The 21,967-nt window shown below is 34.2% G+C and overlaps 2 protein-coding genes across 3 annotated transcripts; one reads left to right on the forward strand and one right to left on the reverse strand.

Annotated features, from left to right (window-relative positions):
• Positions 1–385: 385 nt before the first annotated feature.
• On the reverse strand, positions 386–8,019 carry LOC134246662 (cytokine receptor-like factor 3). 2 transcript variants are annotated; one of them, XM_062729035.1, is made up of 8 exons: positions 7,909–8,019; positions 4,518–4,662; positions 3,796–4,003; positions 3,438–3,525; positions 3,129–3,309; positions 2,212–2,455; positions 1,717–1,959; positions 386–1,582 (listed from the first exon to the last, which is right to left on the reverse strand). In XM_062729035.1, exons 2-8 carry the CDS (start codon positions 4,623–4,625, stop codon positions 1,308–1,310), a joined length of 1,347 nt encoding a protein of 448 aa, XP_062585019.1. In that variant the 5' UTR covers positions 4,626–4,662; positions 7,909–8,019; the 3' UTR covers positions 386–1,307. The 2 variants fall into 2 exon arrangements, with proteins under 2 accessions (XP_062585019.1, XP_062585018.1); XM_062729034.1 differs by having other exon boundaries at positions 391–1,582; positions 7,886–7,980.
• Positions 7,964–17,168, forward strand: LOC134246661 (uncharacterized). Its single transcript, XM_062729033.1, has 4 exons — positions 7,964–8,018; positions 10,543–12,038; positions 15,003–15,179; positions 15,360–17,168. Exons 2-4 carry the CDS (start codon positions 11,066–11,068, stop codon positions 15,995–15,997), a joined length of 1,788 nt encoding a protein of 595 aa, XP_062585017.1. The 5' UTR covers positions 7,964–8,018; positions 10,543–11,065; the 3' UTR covers positions 15,998–17,168.
• The last annotated feature ends 4,799 nt before the right edge of the window (positions 17,169–21,967 follow it).

Below are 21,967 nucleotides of genomic sequence, written 5' to 3' on the forward strand. Positions count from 1 at the left end.
ATATGAATGCAAGGCATATAGAGACAGTCTAAGAAATCCCCGTAATTTTCAACCTGCGGATTAAACGGAAATTGAGATTCCGCAGAATTATGACCCCGTAGAAAAAAGTATGTCTACAGTATGTAGTTTTTGTATGGTACACACATTTTATGACTGCATTAAAGAGATGACTGCTAAAAAGAGTTACATTTTATAGGAAAATTCATTGGGAGGAAATAAAATGACAGAAAAATGACATGTCAAAGGACAGATGACCCGAGTTGAAGGTGATCGCTGTAACAAGTTGACTGTAATCAATTAAGAATTTTAATCAAATATAAAATTTTTCATGCACCAAGCTAACACAGGCAAATGTAATCATGGAACTATATTTCATACATTTCATACAAATATTCTCAGATCAAATTTAAGTTTGAAAAAATATCCCAAAAATCTTCAACATAGAAAAGAGAGCAGAATAAAATTTGGTAAAAAAAAACTTTACATGAAATTTCCATGTGAAAAACACACAATTTTTACTTGGAATTTTTTAAACTTGAAATTCTTAAAAGTCACATTCGACTATGTTATACATGTATGAGTAGTTAAGTTACAAATCAGGTATAATGGGATTAATATTTGGGAAATATACACTAGTTATAACAGGGTGATATGTGAGGGATTGTAAACATACAATGTATAATACATGTGTTTATAACATTATGTTTCAAATATATAATTCAGGCATAAAGAATACAACTTTCATTTTGATGCATAAAATATCAAAACTTGTACAAAAATATTTTATTAATAAACTAATTTTCTTCTCTTTGAGCCCTTTCTCCATTTGTATTTCTATGTATCAAGGTTATACAAAGTCATTATGTTTTTATCTAAAGCCTAGAAAAATATGGACATCCTTATAATATTACTGACTAGGCAATATTCTCCTCTGAGCAATTCTACAGAGATCAATAAACAGCCTTCTCTTTTACAATTCAGCTGTTAAATAACACAGTCTTCTATTTGAAGTGATATACAATATATATTAAATCTTACTGTGCAAATACTGACCAAAATCTTTATATGTTTGGTTGCTTTAAAAAAAGAATTATAATATGATGTCCTAGAAAAAGCAAACAACAAATATCTTAAGAAAATAAAATATACTGAAAGTGGCTTGATCGTACTCTTTGAATCTTTAATAACAAGAAATGATATTCATAATGCACCATCTAAATGCCAAGAGATCATTTTCTCCTGATGCCACATGATAATTCTTCAAATTGACTAGAATAAACAGTTTAAAATTATCACCATTTTATCTCTCATTCCACTCCTACTTTCCAGTCCTCGTGGCTGAATTTCATTCCAAAGTACAGACAGACAGACGTGGTGTGAGCCCCCATCCCCAGACCCATCAGACTGCTGGAACTCGGGGGCTGCTCTACCTTCCAGTCAAAGGTCACAGCTTTATCCTCGACCTCAATACTGACCCTGACCTTACCATTCCCAAGGTCTTCCGTTTCTATGGTAGCAGATGACCCTCTTGTCAGCATGGGTAACTTTGTTTTCATCTCCTGACCATCTACAAAAACACTTCCTGCAAAAAATTCAAAACATGTACAATTCCTTTTTCTTTCAAGTAAGATTCAGAATTTAAACTTCTTGTAATTTTTTAACCACTATCACTGGTATAAATATGATCATCTACTGTGTTCTTGTTTAGACATTTACCTGATGTAGCCACAAAAATCGAGCTGCTCCTCTGTAATGTGTCCGTGTCCTCATTATTAGCGGAGAGACCAATTCCATCAAAGGGCGTCTTCTCGCCAGCATCCAGGACCCGGAACGTGATGGGGAAACCACAACGGTAGCTATTACTGCTGGAGTACAGGACTTCAGTCGGACCCTCAGGTAACCTCGTGGCGGTCTTGTCTTCATTACTCGTACTGTATCCTTCTGTTGTGTTGTTCCATTCTGAACAAAAAAATTGTTACAGTTTCATTTTATTTTTGGTGAAGTTTATTAGAATACATGCAGTAATTTAGTTCAGGTTCATAAAAAAATCTTTTACATATTAACTTGGATCATTGGGGTGTTAATAAGAATTTTAATACTGGTTATATAAATAGTTATTGTAGTGTGGAATGGTTATATGGTTATTTACGGTAGTGTGGAATGTTTATATGAGTATTTATGGTAGAATGGAATCATTATATGAGTATTTACGGTAGTGTGGAATGGTTGTGACAGCTGTCCGGGGGACACTCCAGATGCTCCATTTTTCCTCCCCCTCCGGGCGTGATCTGACCCTGAAGGAGTACGGCGTACTGGTCCTCAGGTGTCGCACCTTACAGGACGTGTTAGGACCGGTGTACGCCGTGTGGAATGTCACGTTTTTGTCTTCGTTTGACTGGACTCGGCCGTAGCAGTATTGTAAACAAAACTCCCCAGCTTCAACCTCCTCATCCACCTGACATTTATAAAAATAGCTATGAAATCTTACCAAGTCTAAATAGAGCTTACATGTATATACCTGTACCAGTGTACATATATAACAATCAATATAATTCAATTCAGAGGGTATCTTATCTATTATTTCCTATGCTGCTTGTAGCACATGCTTTAATTGGTTACAAAGTCGGGTGTAAATTTCCATGCACCGACTTGAGCCAGGGCTAAATAATGTGATGTCACAATGCATATTTTTTCCTATGATAAAAAGTAAATGACATGATGTCATGATGCATTGTAGTACAAAGTAAATCTTATTGATAGGTTGAGACACAGTTGATTGGACTTATGTTTATGAAGAATTTATTTGGGAACATAGGAAATAAATTCATTATCCAAGTCCAATCAAGGGTGTATGGGGATTTACCCCGGGTTTTATTCCATACACCATGAGGTCGAAAGACCCCATACACCCTTGATTGGACCTGGATAACTAATAATCCAAAGGTAACTCATCAGATATTTTTCCTTCAATTTTATATCCAAATCTCACTTAAGTATATACAGCTAATGTTAATATGTTAATTTCAACATGTTTCTCAAATCTCAAGTAATTCAAACAAAAAAGCAAAACATGTGTAACTCTGTGAAAAAATCAAATTTACTGGGTTAATGTTTACTGACAACTTTACCTCTGCCCAGGTAATCAACAGACTTCCTGGTCGCTCCTCTATTTCTGAGATCTGAGCTGGTGCCCTCTCTAGTACCCGGCCCTCATTCTCAAACAGCTGATGCAGTTTGTTCTCCAGGTCAGGGTGGAAGCTGTCCACAGAGAGGTAAGGCACGTCCGCCAGGGAGGGGATCTCTGGGACACTGACAAAAGGTCAAAGGTCAGTCAGTCATAATAAACAATAGTATTATGTTTTGGAATTACAGAAAAGAAAACAACAACAAACTTTGATACTACTGAAGTGCATGTATTGAAATAAATAAATAAGTACCTATGCAATTGCTTGGTGTCAGGATTGTCTTTAAACTTCACCAAGTCCTCAATGTGGTCATTTGGGTTATTACTCAAGATCTTCTTCCCTGGTAATTTTAAAAGATTTCTCATATGCATCTATATAATATAAGTTAGCAAGAGTTTTCTCCCCTAAAGCAGATGTATAAATCATGTGAATGAAGTATATCCACAAAAAAGTAAAATTACACATGTGAAATATGAAAGCATTCAAAAGCTATTGACAATATTATATTTTTTGTGTGGACATACAGACAGAAAGATGGACAGCTCAGAAACTTTATGCCCCCCCCCCCCACTCCACAAATTTTCAGTTTTGTAGGCATAAAAAAAATTACCATCCTCCATAACCCTGGCAGCGGCTGAGATGCCTGAATTTAGCATTGTCTCACAGTCTGTAAGGGGAGATAATGCCTCCTCAGAAACCCTGTCAACTTCCGACAGTAGTTCATTGAGCCTCCGGGTTAAATTTTCTTTTGCTTTTTCTTCTAACCACTTGAAGTGATCCTTCAAACATTTCTTTGACTGTTCTGCACTGAATTTAACCTTTTTAAAAACAGAAAAAGTACAGTTAAATTCTATTAAACCAGATATGTCTAGTGTAAGTTGACAGTTAAAATTAACATTTTGATTTACTTTAGTCGATTTTGTATCATTTAGTAGTGGATCAACTTAACCATTCATGATACCATTAACTCACTATGTTTTTCTTCTTACTTCATTGTAAATTAAATTTATTACAGGTTACATTACATAAATTACATCAGCTCAGTTGAAAAAGATTTTCAAAATGCAGGGGGGGGGAATACTGTAAACCAACTTTTATTCACGACAACTTTATTTCACAATTAACAAGGGGTAAACAAGTTAGCAACAACTAATTTTCACGATCAAGCCTTTTTTGGATCTGTTGTCAATAGACACAGAGACTTTAAAGACTGGTTTGCGGCAAGAAATATTCGCGAATCTGATTATGAGATTCACGAAAATTTCTCACATGCGAATAAAAGTTGGTTTACAGTAGTATATCAAGTGAAGAATAAAAAGCATTTTTGTTCACCTGTTGTTTGGCCTCTAACAGTGAATTCATGGATTCAGTCAGCTGTTGTTGCTGGGAGTGGGCATTATCCATAATATCAACAACATTCTGAACTAACTGCTGGGCCATCTCTAATGGGCAGCCTAAAGTACTCCACCTCAAAAATCTGAAATAAAGTTATAGTCTGTTTTGTTATTAAACTCTTAATGCTACAGTATGTGTTTATAGGAGAGTGGATCTCATGCTATGGCATTGTACAAGGAGAGGAGAAAATTGCAGCAGACTAGATTGGAATTTGAACCCAGACTCCCTAAAACTCAAGTGAGGTGCTCTACCAAATGAGCAATCAGGCCCTCGAGTAATCAAACATGTCTGACCACCACATTCCTCACTCCTTAAGGTTCCTCAACCCCCGAAGATGCCAACCCTATGCTCTTCCCTGGCAGGTTTTTCACCTTCACTTCCAGGGCATGGCATGGCACCAAATGTAATGGGAGATGAGAACTATGCAGTGGACCAGACTGGGATTTGAATCTGGGCCCCCTGAACCCCAAGTCAGCTGCTCTACCAACTGAGCTATATCTGGCCACCGGAGATCAAATGCTGACATCCATAACATTATTTTAATCTTGAACAATAAATTCAAACATATGATTTATATTTCCAAATCATACAAATACATGTACTGGGTTGCATTTTTCTCTCTCTTTGCTTCTTTAATAGTTTAAATATGTAGTATAAATAAAAGTTGGTGACTATTTAGGGACACAAATACCCCAATGATTAAGAATTTTTATTTTACTATAAAAAATACTTTATATCTGTTCATTTTATTCCATTCATTTCTTAAAATTCTTCACTTTCTGGCTTAGAAAAGTAAAATTTCCATCATTGAACTAGGAAAGACAAAAATGTGATTAATATCAGAACATTACTCACTTAATCCCTGCAGAATTTCTGTAAAAGAGAGTGTTTACTGTTTACACAGTTTGCAATAGCGAAGAAGATTCTTTATGCTTCAAAACTATCAATACATGTAGATGTTGAGAATTTTGACTTTAAAAATCATAAGCCTGCCTAATGATCAGATGATTGGGCATGAGTTCTTTGGGAGCCAGTCAAAGCGCCCCCTAATAAAAACGTCCCGGTCAAAGCGTCCCCTAATTTTAGTCAAAGCGTCCCCTGATTTTGGTCAAAGCGCCCCCTAAATATTTTTATAGAAAAAATACCGCCCCCAAATATTGGTCAAAGCATCCCTATTTTAGTTAAAGTGCCCCCTGATTTTGGTCAAAGCGCCCCCTAACATATTTTTATAGAAAAAATACTGCCCCCAAATATTGGTCTAACAGTGTCCATTCCTAATTTTAGTCAAAGCGCCCCCTGATTTTGGTCAAAGCGCCCCCTAACATAATTTTATAGAAAAAATACCGCCCCCAAATATTGGTCAAAGCGTCCCTTGATTTAGTCAAAGCGTCCCCTGGTTTTGGTCAAAGCGCCCCCTATATATTTTTACAGAAAAAAAAAACATTTCGAGTCGATCCCCAAGCAATGGTCTAAACGTCCCGTTTTTGGTCAAAGCACCCCCTTATAGAAATTTTTCAAGTAACTGCCAAACAATGATAATATTATAAATACAAAACAATTTTATTCCGTAACATGTTTGTAAAAATATACTATGGGGCGCCTTGACCAAATCAGGGGACGCTTTGACCAAAATCAGGGACGTTTTGACCATTGCTTGGGGACGGTTCCCAGACGATTTTTTTCTAAAAAAAAAAAAATGTAAGGGGGCACTTTGACCAAAATCAAGGGGCGCGTTGACTAAAATCAGGGGATGCTTTGACCAATATTTTGGAGCAGTTTACTGTAAAATTCTATAAGGGGCGCTTTGACCAAAATCAGGGGACGCTTTGACCGGGACGGTTTTATTACGGGGCGCTTTGACTGGATTTCGAGTTCATTGTGCCGGTGACCAGATACTGTATAGTGGGTTATTTTAGCGGGAAGCCAATTTTAGCATTTTGATGGTAGCCAGTTAAAGTTTTAATCGCTAAAATAGTCAGTGCTCTTACTGTAGTGTTCACCCGCAAAGAGCTGAAACCCTGTGTCTGCTAAAATAAATTACGCTAAAATTATTGGCATACCTTTGGGCTTTCGCCTACATCTGACTGTCCACTCTCAACAGACTATTTCTACCTACATAGCTATTAATAGCTACATAGGTATTCAAACCTACCCAAAGTAGCCATTAATAGCTACTTTCTGAATTATCTGCAATTTGTGCCCAAAAGACCGAACGGTGCAACATGGTGAATACTATATTTTTGGATACCGTCACACTAATGATGAATACGACAAAATTTCGTCCAAAAAATGATTAATTCCTGAATCAGCAATTTTAAATTAGTTTGTATGCAAAATTGATAATTTATGAAGTAATCATTTTTTGGCCAAATTTTTGTCCTATCCATCATCAGTGTGACTGTATTAAGAAATTTTGTGCTCACCATGTTGCGCCGTTCCTGCGTTTGATCACAAAATGCAAGTAAAGCATAAAGTAGGTAAAAATACTACTTTGGGTAGGTTTAAATACCTACGTAGCTATCAATAGCTATGTAGGTAGAAACAGTCTTTGGACTGGACCTGCTCAAAGGATAATTATGGTTCTAAATATGACCCTCTATCAAATAGGTCAAAGAGGACTAGGGATGTGCAATTTTATCGGTATACCGGTATATCGCGATTTTTTGTTGTGTGATACGTATCATGATACGGAGACCTAAATACCAGTATTTAAGTACATACTATAAAGTCAAGAAATTATCCATTTATTTGTTCAATCTTTCAAATTACAATTACAGAAAGTCTAAAAGATGTTGTAAAAGGTGAAAAGAACGGTATCTTACCATCCAAACAAAATTAATTTTGTATAGTTATAGTTACATAATGATCAAAAAAGTGAGATTTTGTTTTTCTAGCATATTTTAAGAAAAATAATGACTTTTCATTCAAAACCATTGTAAAATTGCTTGTAAAAATATCATGATATTATCGTGATATTCTGGGGAAAAAATCGTGATATATCACGATATGAAATTTTTGGCGATACCCATCCCTAAAGAGGACAATTGTAGTGCATTTGAATCACATTTCTAAAAATGTTACAAATTTAGCACATCAGACTTATATTCCAAGGTAGTATCTGAAAGTAGACATACATGTAGGATCTATAGAAAGCAGGATAGGTCTAGCTACTAATGGATGCATCGTATTTTATCTTGAATTTACTCTCACTTTTGAATATCCTAAAGTTTCACCAGAATACCCCTTGATGTAGATTTGTAATGCAATAGATCATTAAAAAAATAAGGCCATCATTGTCAGCTTACAATGTGTATTCCGGTTCGCCTACCTCTTCCTCCAACCACTATGGAGGCGGCCATTAATCTCGTGTTCGGCGAGACTTCAAACGAGATTTCATTTCGTGTGAAAGATTGCACTGTCAACAAAGAAAAGATACATGTAAGTATCGTTGTAAACAGTCAGTTTAAAATTTGGGTTGTAATTAAAAAACTAAATTAAATCATACAAATGGATCACGATAGGTATTTTTAATTCCATAATTTATCTGCAATCTGTTTATTTTTTGGTTTGCATTGTGGTTTTGTTTGTGGTATATTCCTTTGTCACTGTCAGTTCGCAAGTTTGTTTACACAGAGCAGAAATGTGTCCAATATTAGGTTTGCAAGACTGTCAAGCACTTATTTATCGTATAAGATTAGAAACCGAAATTAAAGCGCAATGTGGTTAGATATGTCTTTTAAGGGGAAATCCCTTAGAAGAACTCCACAACAGTGTAGAAAACAATTGACTGGTACCAATGTCTATACTTTAGGCACCAGAATGGGGTAACGTTTAGGCCTATAAAATAAATTCCTTAAATTTATATTTTGTGTACTGTACCACGGATAAATTGTTTGTATTATTATGAGTTTTAACAACATAGGCATCTGAAGCAATTTCAAAGTGGGTGGGGGGCTAAACCAACAAAAAAAAGGTAAGCCCCAATGGGCCAATTTTCAATGCCTATATATTGAATATAAGGGCCTTTATCTATGCTAAAAAAGTGTGAGGGGGCTAGGCTAGCCCCCCCCCCCCCCTCCCCCATCCCCTCTCTATATGAAAAATGGAAAGTCATACTTCACACTTCACAGAGAAATTGTGTTCTTGCATACTAAATCAGAGACTTGAATAAGATAAATATATGATATTGATGTCTCTGATTTATGATTCATTTAAGCAATATATAAACATGTACATAATGATAATTGTCAGCTATAGTTAATTGAATCTGTTATCTACCTCTATTGTTTAAACTGTATACTTAATTAATTGTTACATCTACAAACAAGATGACATGTTTCTATTAATAATAAGATACTACCTTTGTAATATTTCTATAATTTTAACTGAGCTTATGTACAGCATTGAACCTTGTATTTGTCAGCATTGCAGAAAAATTAGACCTTAACTGAAAATGCATTTAGTATATACACAATTAAGTCTATTTCTCAGTATTATTTTACCTTTACTCTTTTATGCTAGTTTACACCAAAAAACAAAATTGCTGAAATGTTTTGTTGTTTTTTTCTTTCGGAAATTTATTTTGAATTTCTGACTTCAGTACTGCCATTAACAATATATTTTTAAATTAAAAAATATTTTGAATTTCAGTGAGCCCTCAGTACCAGATGTCATTAACAAAATTTGTAAATGTTATTTTTAAATTAAAAAATGATTCTCCGGACAAATTGACTGGGAACCAAAGTGTCCGGATAAATGAGGGTCCACTGTATATCGAGAGAAACCATTGCATGAAGATATATCATGTACAATGTAGTTAAATAACATGCTAAACATTATCTTAACTAGCTAGGGTATGACTCAAGATAATCACCCCAAAGCATATTCTTCTGTAATGTTATAAAAACTCTCAACTTTCTATTCAGTGACAGCTTGTAAAATTTAGCTAAAGATTACTCAAATAAAAATTTTCTTTCATCTAATTTGAAAGGCTTTAATGTGCAGTTGTACATGCAAGTATTGATTTTAGAAAAACTTTTTATGCTTCAGTAATCTTTAAATTCTCAACAAAAAAGTGGTACATGTATTCCTTTAATAAAGCTGTTTCATGAAAGATTCTCTCTCTCTCTCTCTCTCTCTCTTTCTCTCTCTCTGTTAATTCCCAGTGTATTGTGTTCCCTGACTGATGGATGGGTCAAATAGTCCCCTCTCTCAATACTGATTACTGTTAGCTTGGTATTTGTTGGCTTGTATTCAAGGATTTTTGACATCCAGAATCCAGAAGTTACTGTCATGTATTTGCAGAGTACCACAAATGTTTTAAGAGCTAAACTTGATTAATATAATCATTAATTTAATTTTGCCTGTCATTGTTAACTATAAGACTGTTTATTACAGAAGGATAAGTGTTTTCTTTGTAAGTCACCTGTAAATGTCTTCCATAATTTTACTTGATTAGCATACATTGTAGTTTTGTTTAAAAAGAAATGTGTCAATTTATGATGATAAGACTAGAAATTATGATAATGAATGAATTGTCAAATAACTGACATTTGTTATTCAGTTTTCAATATTTATTTAGTTTGTATATATTGGAAACATATATAGGCCCATACCTGTATATGCAACTTCTAGATGAATACTATAACTGTATGTAAACATATAAAAACTGTATATATAAATGTCTTGTGATCATATGAACAGGTAAAAAAAATGGATCTGTGGCCATTTCCTGGTGAGAGACAATTGTTGACCTAAAACAAGTAAAAAGATACACCTGAGTGGTTTAAACAGCTGATGGGGGTCAACTGATACCTGGGGAACCTTTTTATCCACCACATACCTTTTTTATGTTTGTTTGTTTGTTTGCTTACCATGTAAATGACACATTTGATGAAATCAGCACCACTGAACAAAGAGGGTGATCCATTTATAAATGTCAGCTGAATGTTTTTATTTACAGAGAGACTGGAGCTGTTAGTCTGTGAAGTGGATTGAAAAAAGGTCTGATGTCACGCAAGGTCCTTCCACCAGCTGTGTCCTTAATCCAAAACAAAATGTAAAGACCATCAGGCAGTACCCAAATAAAAGCTTTGTGTAGTGGCAGACAGGCCAGAGTAATCGGGGGAAATCAAAACTCCTGGTTTTTAAATGTCTGTAGAAGAATAAATGTGTCTTAGGATATCTTTCCCGGTGTCAAATTCACATCTATTGAAGGACTCTTCCAATCAAGGAACAATTACATTGCCAGGACAGACCAAGAGCAGCCCACTCATGGAAAAAGGGGAAAGCTCATATCACTGTGGAGGGGATTATCAAGAGAGAAATTCAGTTTTATGTTGAAGATAATAAAAGCAAAGTTTAATCCAGAAACATTTGAAGGAGGGATTTAGTGTTCTTATCAGGGAAAGGGTATTAAAAAATGTGTTAGTTATATTGAAAATCGTTTTACTGGGCTTTGCTACTTATTTCATTGTTTATGGGGTATGGCGAGCAATGGCCATGAGGGAAATAAAAGCATAGTGTGGAACCCTGACAAACGGACTGCCCCGCAACCTCCACAGAGTAATTCAGACATTGCCTCGGTGAGGGGTGCTTGCAGTGGAGCCACTTCAATAGTTGGTGCTTCCTTACATGTGACAAATAATTCCAGAGGGGAAACATTGCCAGAGAGTGCAGAAGGAAATCACACTCGCTACAGGTCAAATTTTGTTGACAATCGCAGTTGGGTGCATAGCAGTCGTAATTTGCATAATTGTATAAACATGGATCAAAACAATGAAGGAAATGACAGTCGACGTTCACCAGCCAGAGGCAATTATAATTCTAATTTACATGAATCAGTAGGACAAACTAGTGGTATTCCTAGCCAATCAAACCAGACTGTGAACACGGTGACTTCTTCAGCAGAAAGACGTGAAGTCGTAGCAGAGGTGAATGAAACTGACCCCACAGTTCGCACAGATACATCACAGCAGTCAACCAACAATGAAAACATGGCCCCGGGACATTCGATACAAACTCAGGACATAGACATAGGAGTCACTGCAGCACAACAAGAGATGCGTCACGAACCTTTACCCGACCTTCTACATTCTCATGTCATTCCTTCCCATAATCCTTCCTCTCCCAGACAGGTAGGGCAGGGCCACCCTGGGGTTCACGACCCCCGGGGATACAGCCACTACCCCCAGCATCGACATCACTCCCGGCACCACCACAGGTCGGGGCACCGCTCACACCACGGCAGACGGAGACACAGGTCTCGTAGCTCCTCCTCGGTGGAACCCGAGCCGTGTAAGGAGGGATGCCTCTCGTGTTTGGCGGCCACCACCTCATTTCGATGGATTCTTGTTATTCTGTCATTGTTAGGTGTTTGTTGTGTAGTGACTGGGATTGTACTAGCAGCTCTCCATGCCACTGGAAATAGCTTTCTCTTCCTTGCCATTATGTTTATAGGTAAGAACTATTTTTTTGTTTATGTGTATAATTTTTGTGCTCAAATAATTCATTAACAGAAACAACCTATTCAAACTAAATTTCGTCACTGTTCATAACTGAAAAGATGTTTTGAATGTTACCACATTCATTTACCTCTGTGAAAGCTGTTAGAGGGAAAAAGCATTAGTTATATACAAAATAGCATGGCAGAATAAATTTAAACCTTTACTACAGGGGGTAATTACGCTATACATTTATCTCTTATCTTAAATGTTATTCACAACCCAGGGGCACCCTCTAATAATACGCTGTAGAAAGTCTGTGTGTAGAATTGTCCATTTCCTGGCGCTGATTGTCAATGTATTTAATTGTGACAGCGTTAATAAAAACCAGTACTACTACAGACGTTCACGGCTTACGTCAATATTTGTTCATGCATTATTAAATAAATCCAGGAGCAAGTTCAATGCAATTTATACTTTGAGGTTGTCAAGTAAATTGGTCAAAGTTCCGATACATAAAGTTTGTTCTGATCAATATAAACAAGTGGCACATGTATTATTTACCTGTGTATTTGGGTTTTGTTAATTAGTTTTTAGTAGAGACACACATAGTATTTATTTATAGTGCTTATTTCAAGGGTTGACATAATAAATTTCTTGTAACTCTTTATTTCCTAGCTAGCATTGAGTGACAAGGCTTGTTTTAAGTCATTTATTACCTGAATCTGTCTACAATCTCATACTTCCTTAAACATTGTTAAAATCTGGGTCTCTTATGTTTGACAAGCCTATTCCTTACACATTTTGAGAAACCATATACTACAGTAGTACCTTTGTCTATTATGCTAAGAGTAAGAATAGAATCAAATGAGAACGATCTTCAGTAAATAATGAAATGTGACTTTATACACTTACAATGATACAAAAATTTACAATGATTTGATGAATATACTACATAAGGGACGGTTATAAAGACATGATAAAAGGTTACAGCTTTAACAAGTCTAAGTAAAATCTACTAAATCTTTGTTCAGTGAAGTAATCAGTTTTAAGATCTGTATTAGGTAATGTGGCTAATGGATTAGTTCTTTTGTAATTGTTGTTTTTTGCCCTTGGTCCTGGTTTACAGCTGGTCTGTTTAACTGCTTTATACCTGGGGGACATTGCGTCTCTCTCTGTATTCAGGGTATCATTTCACACAGGTAAAATGGTTTTTGGTGTGGTCTCAAGGTTACAGTGGAGCAGGATTTCCCTAAGGGGTGTCATATTATTCTCAAACAGTCTGAACTTGAAATACAGGTCTGCAGATAATACAAATATACCTGCAATGTTCCTATAATTAAATAGTGTGATTTTACAATTCAATATATATTTGCATGTTTTACACATGAATCCCTTTGTATCATGTTGTATTGACATATATAATTTCGAGGCATGTCAATTTATTCTTGATTTCATATTCGACTGAATAAACTACAGTAAATGTTCATGCTAATTATTCTGTTTTATAGGACATCAAAAGATTCTTTAAAAAGTTCTGATGTCATTTGGAACCCTATAGATAAAGACTGGCTTTGTGAAGCCATATATTCTTAATCTTTGATCTAAGCTATTCGAAAAAATTTGATTTGTGAAATAACTTGTGATTTTCTAGATTGATTGTATCTTTTTCTGATTTCAAGGTGTCATTGGTTTCTTATTCAGTGGATAGTTTAGAGTATAATTACCAGTCCCTGCACTTCACAGATTTTCTGGTTTTAATGCGTACAAACTGTGAAGTTGTAAAAGAGAATTCTTATGTTTCTTACACTCTGATCAGTGTCTTAGTTATATAACCAGACAGTGCTACAATTGGGTTAATAAGTTAACAAACTGATAATTAAACCAATCCCTACGTATCAAAAAGAAGACAAATATATAGAGAACATTGTCATATATATAATCAATTAGATATCATGATTTATATGTTTAAATGTACTACAATTTACTAATACAGCAAAACTTGGTTATAGCGAAGTCACTAGGACCTATGAAATTACTTTGTTATATCTGTTATTCGTTGTATCCGTATAAGGAATTCGATAAAATTTTTTAAATCAGGGGATTCAAGATAACTTTGCTTATAATATTCGTGAATTCGCAATATCCGTGTTTGTACTAAACAAGTTTTACTGTAGGTCACAAGGTACTTCTGTAAAAAAATCTCAATCGAGCATCTAGGATATTGAAAGTTAACCCGAGAGAGTGATCAGTCATGTTAAATTCAATAAATAATGTCATTTTTATAACTCGTACATTGTCTATAACACCTGGAAGTGCAGATCAATCCATCTTCATAAATAAAGTCATTAATCACATCAATAATGAACTGAAGACGGTGGTTAAATTTGATGTTTTGTTCAGTGTTTTAAATTGTACACAATAAATTTATAATCAGGGGACATCTGTTCTTGTCTAGACTTTATAGTGTTACATGCATGTACTGAATTCTGGACAGGCAGGAAAAGTGCCATCTCCCACCACCACCACCAAATGAGGCAGGGCTCAGACGATTCTACATCAGCATTCATAAAATCCCTATATCAATGCACCTAAGCATATACATAGACACATTGAACAGTACATAGGCATTGAAATCAAAGGGCTGAGGGAAGGGCTTACCCCCACTTTTTTTTGCAAAGATAAACAAAGTGTAAGCTTTGAAAATTGATGCTGAATTCCCAAACTTTTTTTATTGGTTTAGGTTTCCCACTTTGAATTAGCTTCCACCACTTTCATTTTGCTTCCAACACCTATGCAATATATAAAGTACACTGTGTATTTTTAGTATGTTAGTTAATTACTGTTTCTTTTACTTTCATTATTATTTAATTATTAATAGAATTAAAGTCACACCATCTGAAACAAAGGGTAATCATAATTTCTTTGTTTCATTGGTCTGGGTTGTATTGGTTTTCATGAATTTATTCTGATTATACAGGTTTAGGTGTCCTCTTGGTTGTTGTGGTAGCAGTTGGATGGAAATGCACACCCAGAGGTCATGAACCCCTCCATGCCTTGTTTGGCCTTGGAGACTTTCGACACCAACAAGATCGGAGGTCAAGGTCACGTCGTCATGGACGGACTTCAAGAACAAGAGAGCATCAGTGGTATGGAGGTAAGATCAGCTGGAATATGTTTAAAAACCCCATGTAGTATTTGGTATACATAGCAACATATAAAGATATGCTTACAACTTAAACTTTGATTGTTATCAATGCTGTTATCAATGAATTTATTAAGTGAAGAATCACTGCCATTCCAATTTTTATGCCTACAATTTATCCTATTCCTACAGGAATGATGTACCCCGAGTTTCAGTACAGACGTCCCCCTCCCTCGTACAACGCCTCCATGCAGGATTTCCAACATCAGCTTGCCCTGGCACAGAGTCAAAGGGAGAGGTTCCACGCTACAGAGGAGCTCCCAGCGGAAGATTACAGCCTCCCCAGCTCTCCCCCTCCCTCCTACCGGTCACGAGCCAGCACGGCCAGGACAGGCATACAGATCACATTCCCTCCCACACAGGGAGACAATTCACGACCCCCCACCTACAGGTCACACGCCAGCACTCAAGGTCACACAGCTCATCAAAGGCCGTCCTTGCCAGATGACTATATACAGCATGGTAGTGATGTGGCTTTTACAGGACAGTATAACTCACAGCAACATTCACGGAACAGTAGTGCAGGAAATTTCCGCATACATTCCAGAAATAATAGTGGCACAGACAGAAATGTGGTATCTACAGTGGTAGAGCCACAAGGAGGTGGTGCTGTGGCGGTGAGTGTTAGTGTGGTGCAAAGTTCATCTCAGGACCAACTTTTGGACAGTGCTGTAGAACAGACACTTCAGACATTGGATGCAGTGACAGGGGAAGATAACCCTGCACAAGAAACCTCTGAGGACGAGTATCCAATGGAGACCCCTTTATGATGACAGAGAAACGGTAGACTCTAACATGATTCCAGCAGTCAATTGTGTGATTCCTTAGTTAGTGGCAATAATTCTAATCAAACAGGCAATATTTTACTAAAAAGAATTTTACTTTTTAACCATTCCATATGAAAAAAAAATCAGAAACTTTTTATTTTATATTACTGTGTTGTGTTGTTGTTTTGTTGTGTTGTGGAATGACTTTTTATACCAGAAGTATTTTAAGTTATTTAAAATATTTTTAATAGTATACAACAATTTTTTGGGCATTTTATCAATTTTTGTGAAGAGTTTCTGTATTATCAGACAGTTACATATACACTGTAAATTGAAGTCTTAATATTCAATGTGTATAAAATTTTGCTCTTTGAAGTAGTTATGTGCAATCAATATTTCAAAATAAGAAGTGTAGTCTTTTATTTAATTTTTATCATTGAATAACTGTAGTTTATCTGTATAAATTTAATATTAATTCACTCTTTTTAAAAAAAAAAAAAAAAAAAAGAAAATCACATGGCAGCAAAGTTCTGAAAATAAAAGTGAAGAAAATGCAGAAAATTACATGTTTAGAGTTATTATTATATATGGAATTTATTTTAAAAGTACAACCAGTTATATTTTCAGAATGCTTTATAAATGTAAAAAATTCCAAATCTTAACTCCAAAAAATGAAAATATTTTGTATTTTTAAGCATACTTTTTCTAAAGCATGCAAGAATGATAACTCTTGTAATTGAAGCTGAATTTTTTTATGATATTAGAATTCTCACAATATTCTGAGTATACACATATGTGTCCTTTTGTAACATTGAGAGTTACATGTAAGTTATTATGTACCAGTGCCAAATATTTGTAAATATTCTTGCCTCACACACTGTCCATAGAAAAGAAAAATAATTCCTCTTGATGTTTTCAGATGTACAATTTAGCATGTTGTATCTAGGATAGATTTGTGTAATTATTTTTTCCCATTAGTCAGTAACAATCTAATCAGAATTTACTGACAAAGTCCAATGCAATCATGCACTTCAGAAATTTCTCATACAGGTACCATGTACATATTTAAACTATAAATATGTAGACATTTTTTGTTTGCTTTTTGAAAATTATGTAAACCTGTAAATGTAGATCTAGCAAGTCAATTCATCACAAATATAGTTTTTAAAAAAAAGAGATATATCATGAGTCATGAAATTATAATGTGTTTTTAAAGTGGTATTTACTACATGTATTTACTAGTATTAATTTCATTTTTTTTCAGAATGTTTCAAGAAACATTGATAAGATTTTATGAGAATTTTATTCATAATTTGCTTCATTTAATATTGAGCATCAACCTTGTATGGTAACAAAACCAGACAGATCACAGTTTGTTTTAAATCATTTTAACATTTGTAGAAGTGAGAGAGTCAGCTGTGATGGTTTATATAATCATATCACCTTGCGCTATATTTCCCTTGATTTGCTAATTTTTATGCAATAAATATAAAATTTTTGTACAGTCACTTTTCTTATTGTTGTTTTCAGTGCAGTCTTGATTCTTTTTATTTAGAAACAAAGTGTTAGATAGAACTATGCCAAGTGTTGCTCACTTTATACACTGTGACATAGCAGTATGAAATATACTAATAATGACAGCAAAACCATTCATCAAATTCTTCACAGAATTACATATCCTAATTAAAGTAATCAGTTTATTTTAATACTAAACCGTCTTTTTCACACCTGAAACAGATTTCATAAGACATATTTGTAAACATTAATACATGTAAAATATTTGAGTTCAAAAAAGCATTAATCGTTAGTTTTTCAGGCTATTTTTTTTTCTTCAAAATTCATTGGACAGTTATAATATGCCTTAAAAACGTCAAAGGGTGGTAAGTCAATTTTCTTTTTCAATTTGGACAAATAGAAAAGTGAGTTACTTCTATTTTAACGTATCTTGTTTCCTTTGAGAAGTTTTGTTCCCCTAATATTAGAAAAAAACATTTTTATCTATTAGTTGGCGTGATGATTTTGAAATCTGATTTCTACTGAGGATTCTTTTAAAGCTCCCTTAAGCTTGATTTTTGGTTTATTGTCGCAACACATTTTCGGATTCACCAAAAAAAAAAATATACTTGTAAAAGAAAAAACACATCTTGAATACCATTTTGAAAAAAATATCTCGTTTGATTTCTAGTAAAATATATTATAAGGTATCGTAAGATAAACAAAATTTTCAATCAAAAACATACCTTAGAACTTGATAATTCGACAATCGGTAAAAAAAAAAAATAATAAGCTTTTGATATTGAGATGTGTGAATGAAAATAAGATGTTTTTTGGTACACAGACAAGTTAACCGACGTTAACAACATTTATTGATTTTATATCACTATCTTGTAATTAAAACGGTTGGAATGTATGATTCTGAGTCTGTATCTTGGCATTTTTCAATGTTCACGTACCGGTATTTGTTATCATTGGTATGCTATAGAAATTATAAAGCTACTTTTTAAAATGAACATTTAGTTTTTATTATACCGCATACTCTAGAATAGGAATTAATTCAATGAATATTAAGAAGCAACTGAAGATGCAATATTATACGCAACGAAAATTACTGATACATAAGTATCGGTAAGATATATAATTTAATATGCAACCCAAAGGCCACTGAAATATTTTCACGAAGTCATTAAAAATGGTACCTTCAGGGGTTTAGGTTTAATTTCATGGGCAAATGATGCACTTGGAACTTGTTGAACAGGTGAATTTAGTTACTTCTGTTTCATTTCATTCTTTTCATGATAACTGTTGCAGAATTATAAAACGTCAAATACATAATGAAGTACATGTACATATCTAAACGTTGAATTAAAAGTCACTGCAAGAGACTTTTTCTTTTCATGTAAGATACTCATCAGGTCCCACCTCTGATGTTTTACACGTTCGTGTTTATTTGCTCTGCTTTTTATTTGCATTGCTTGAATGGGCATTTGATCATGAATGTTGTTTGTAGCTCCATATGTTTCATGGTGTATAGATTGAAAATGCATTATATGTATCTAAATAATTAATAATATTTACAAATTTTCTCTTTACTGATAGAAAATTATTGGTTCTCTAAAAAATGGAGAGAAGCAAAGGAAGTTTTTTTTAAACCAATGCGGTCTCTGAGTCTGTTGTTAAAAATTACATTTCTGGTTAAAAGCGAAAAGAAAAACGAAAGCTGAAAATCATAGTTTATTACCATGACACAAGAGCATACTCCACGTATATACAATTTCTTCAAAGGACAAGCTCTTGATAAACAACTGATTCAAATGCGGACTGACTAGGTTCATACAATTGATAGGTCATTATTTACACACTAAATTGCCTATGTTTATATATTTTTTTTGCTAATTCCTAATCATGGCAAAGATCCCACATATGATGTTTTTGTGGTATGTTTTAAAAATCTTGTGTTCAGGTAGTATAGATTCAACCGGGGGTAGGGCGGGGCCACATAATTTTACATAGAAATATATGTTTAATGGGCTTTTGCGCTTGAATACTATCAAAGTTTTATATAGAAATATATGTAAAAATCTCCATAATTGAAATATATAGGAAAATAAATTTCATAACAAAGCCATAATTGTATGAAAAATAGAATTTGTTTCATTCCGGGGGTAGGGTGGAATCGACCAAAGTTTTACATAGAGGAAAATTCTTTAAAAATATTTAGTAAAACCATTAGAAGGTTTACTTTTGGATTTAAAGGATATTATTTTTTGTATGGGCCTCTTGTTTGTTTTTTTTTTTACAAAAATAATATCCTTCCTCCATTTTTGAATTTTCGATGATAAACGTGATGACCTTTACTTTCTTTACTTATGCAGGTCAATATACCTTCATCACCTGCATATGGAATTTACATATCTCAGTTGATTCGATACGCAAGAGCATGCTCTGTGTATGAACATTTTCTAAGGCGAGGTAAGTTATTGACAAACAAGTTGATGAAACAATTTAAGAATATCAGCAGTCGTGTTTAAAGTCATCATTTCGTAAGTTCTTTTGTCGATTCAATGATCGTGTCATGAATTAAAATTTATCATTTCAGACAAATCCTGACTGACGTTTTTCATACTAATTGTTAATCCATTATTTATACACTGAATGAACGACGGATTTTCCGTTATTTCCCGATCGTGACAAGGAGCACACGGCTGGTGTGACCAGTCGTCAGGGGATTCACACTCCTCCATGGCACCTGATCCCACGTCTGTTGTTTCGGAGGTCCGTGTTTGATCTGCTCCAATTTTGTATTGTTTTATGGACTTTTGATCTTGAATACTGTTCATGATTGAGTTTCTGCTTGATAATATCAATGCAGTTTTTCGAGATCAAGTCTTCTAACAATCTGTTGGGATCCCCATGGGTACCAATTGCGCCCTTTTAATAGCAGATTTGTTTTTGTATTCATATGAAGCAGAATTTATTCAAAATCTTATACACAAGAGAAAGAACATACTTGCTATGGCCTTAAACTCGACATATAGATTTACTGACACCGTATCCTCAATCTATCCAGATGTCGACACATTATATCTAAGTGAGCATGAAATTACAGATACCAAAGAGTCCAGCACACCTATTAAAAGTAGTATTAGAATATTTTACCAGAAAAAGACGGTAACCATAAGATGATAACCTTATAATCAATCTTTACCTTTTCAATCGTCAACTTCCCTTACTTATGCAGCAATAAACCCTTATCATCAATTTATTCTCTCAGGTGATTCTATACACAAGAGCATGCCATGCTATACATATGATCATTTTCTAAAACGAGGTACGTTTTTGACAAACAAATTGACGAAACAAGAATAACAACAGTGTCGTTAAAGTCATCATTTCGTTAGTTCTATGGCCGGTTCAATGACCTTCTAAGCAAATACAATCTATTATTTAAAAATGCTGACTGACATTTTTCATTTTTATTGTTAGGCCAACAAATTAAATTGTTGACGAATTTTTCCTTTATTTCCCGATTATGAGAAGGGGCACACGGCGGGTGTGACCGGTCGTCAGGGAATGCTCACTCCTCTGTGATACCTGATCCCACCTCTGTTGTTTTAGAAGTCCGTGTTTGCTCTGCTCCTGATTTGTATTAATGTTTATTGGACTCTTTGAGCTTGAAAACTGTTCTTTTTCTCCATATGTTTCATTGTTCTATCTTAAAATAATTTTCAAGTTTATGTATGTTAAATAAAGATGAAAATATTCATAAGTGTAACCGAGCAGTTAATGGCAAATGATGACTAAGATGATGGTATCCATTTTGTTTATTGAGTATATAGAGAGAAACATATATAGAAATAATATATTTAAACTGTAAGAAGACATTGATTTTTAAAACAAATATAATAAATAATTTCTATAGCTAGAAAAAATACAATTTACATATAGTTTCATAAACATTGACAATAAATTACCGTTTATTAAGTATACATATTTAAGAAAGAAAAATGTACTGTAGCAAAATGAACTTTGAACTTACAGACAAAAATATAAGAATTTACCAAATCAACTAAAAATGCAAAAATAAGATAAAGTATAAACTTCGCAATTAAAATTATATCAAATTTATTGAATGTTTAATAGTTTTTAACAAATAATTAAATATGAAAGTTACATGAAAACCACAAGATGCATTTGTATATCATGTGGAAAACGAGATATAATTTCTTCTATAAATAGAAAAAATGTAAAACCAGCTCTGTACTAAAATTTTGCTCGCAGATAACAAATAACTGAATAAAAAATTGTTTTCTGTTACCAACACAGTAAATTAATTTTCATTTGGATATCTTGATGCTGACCATATCCACTAAGAATGTTAGCTTGTGCACATGTCAGAAATGCTAGACAGGTCTATAAAAATTTTTATTTTTACGTATATAAATATTTAGTGACAACTCTCTCAGGTCTTCATAA

This window comes from Saccostrea cucullata, unplaced genomic scaffold (assembly GCF_032062105.1).
Source record: "Saccostrea cucullata isolate Sc308-1 unplaced genomic scaffold, CSIRO_AGI_Scuc_v1 ctg7682, whole genome shotgun sequence".
NCBI classification, from domain to species: Eukaryota; Metazoa; Mollusca; class Bivalvia; order Ostreida; family Ostreidae; genus Saccostrea; species Saccostrea cuccullata.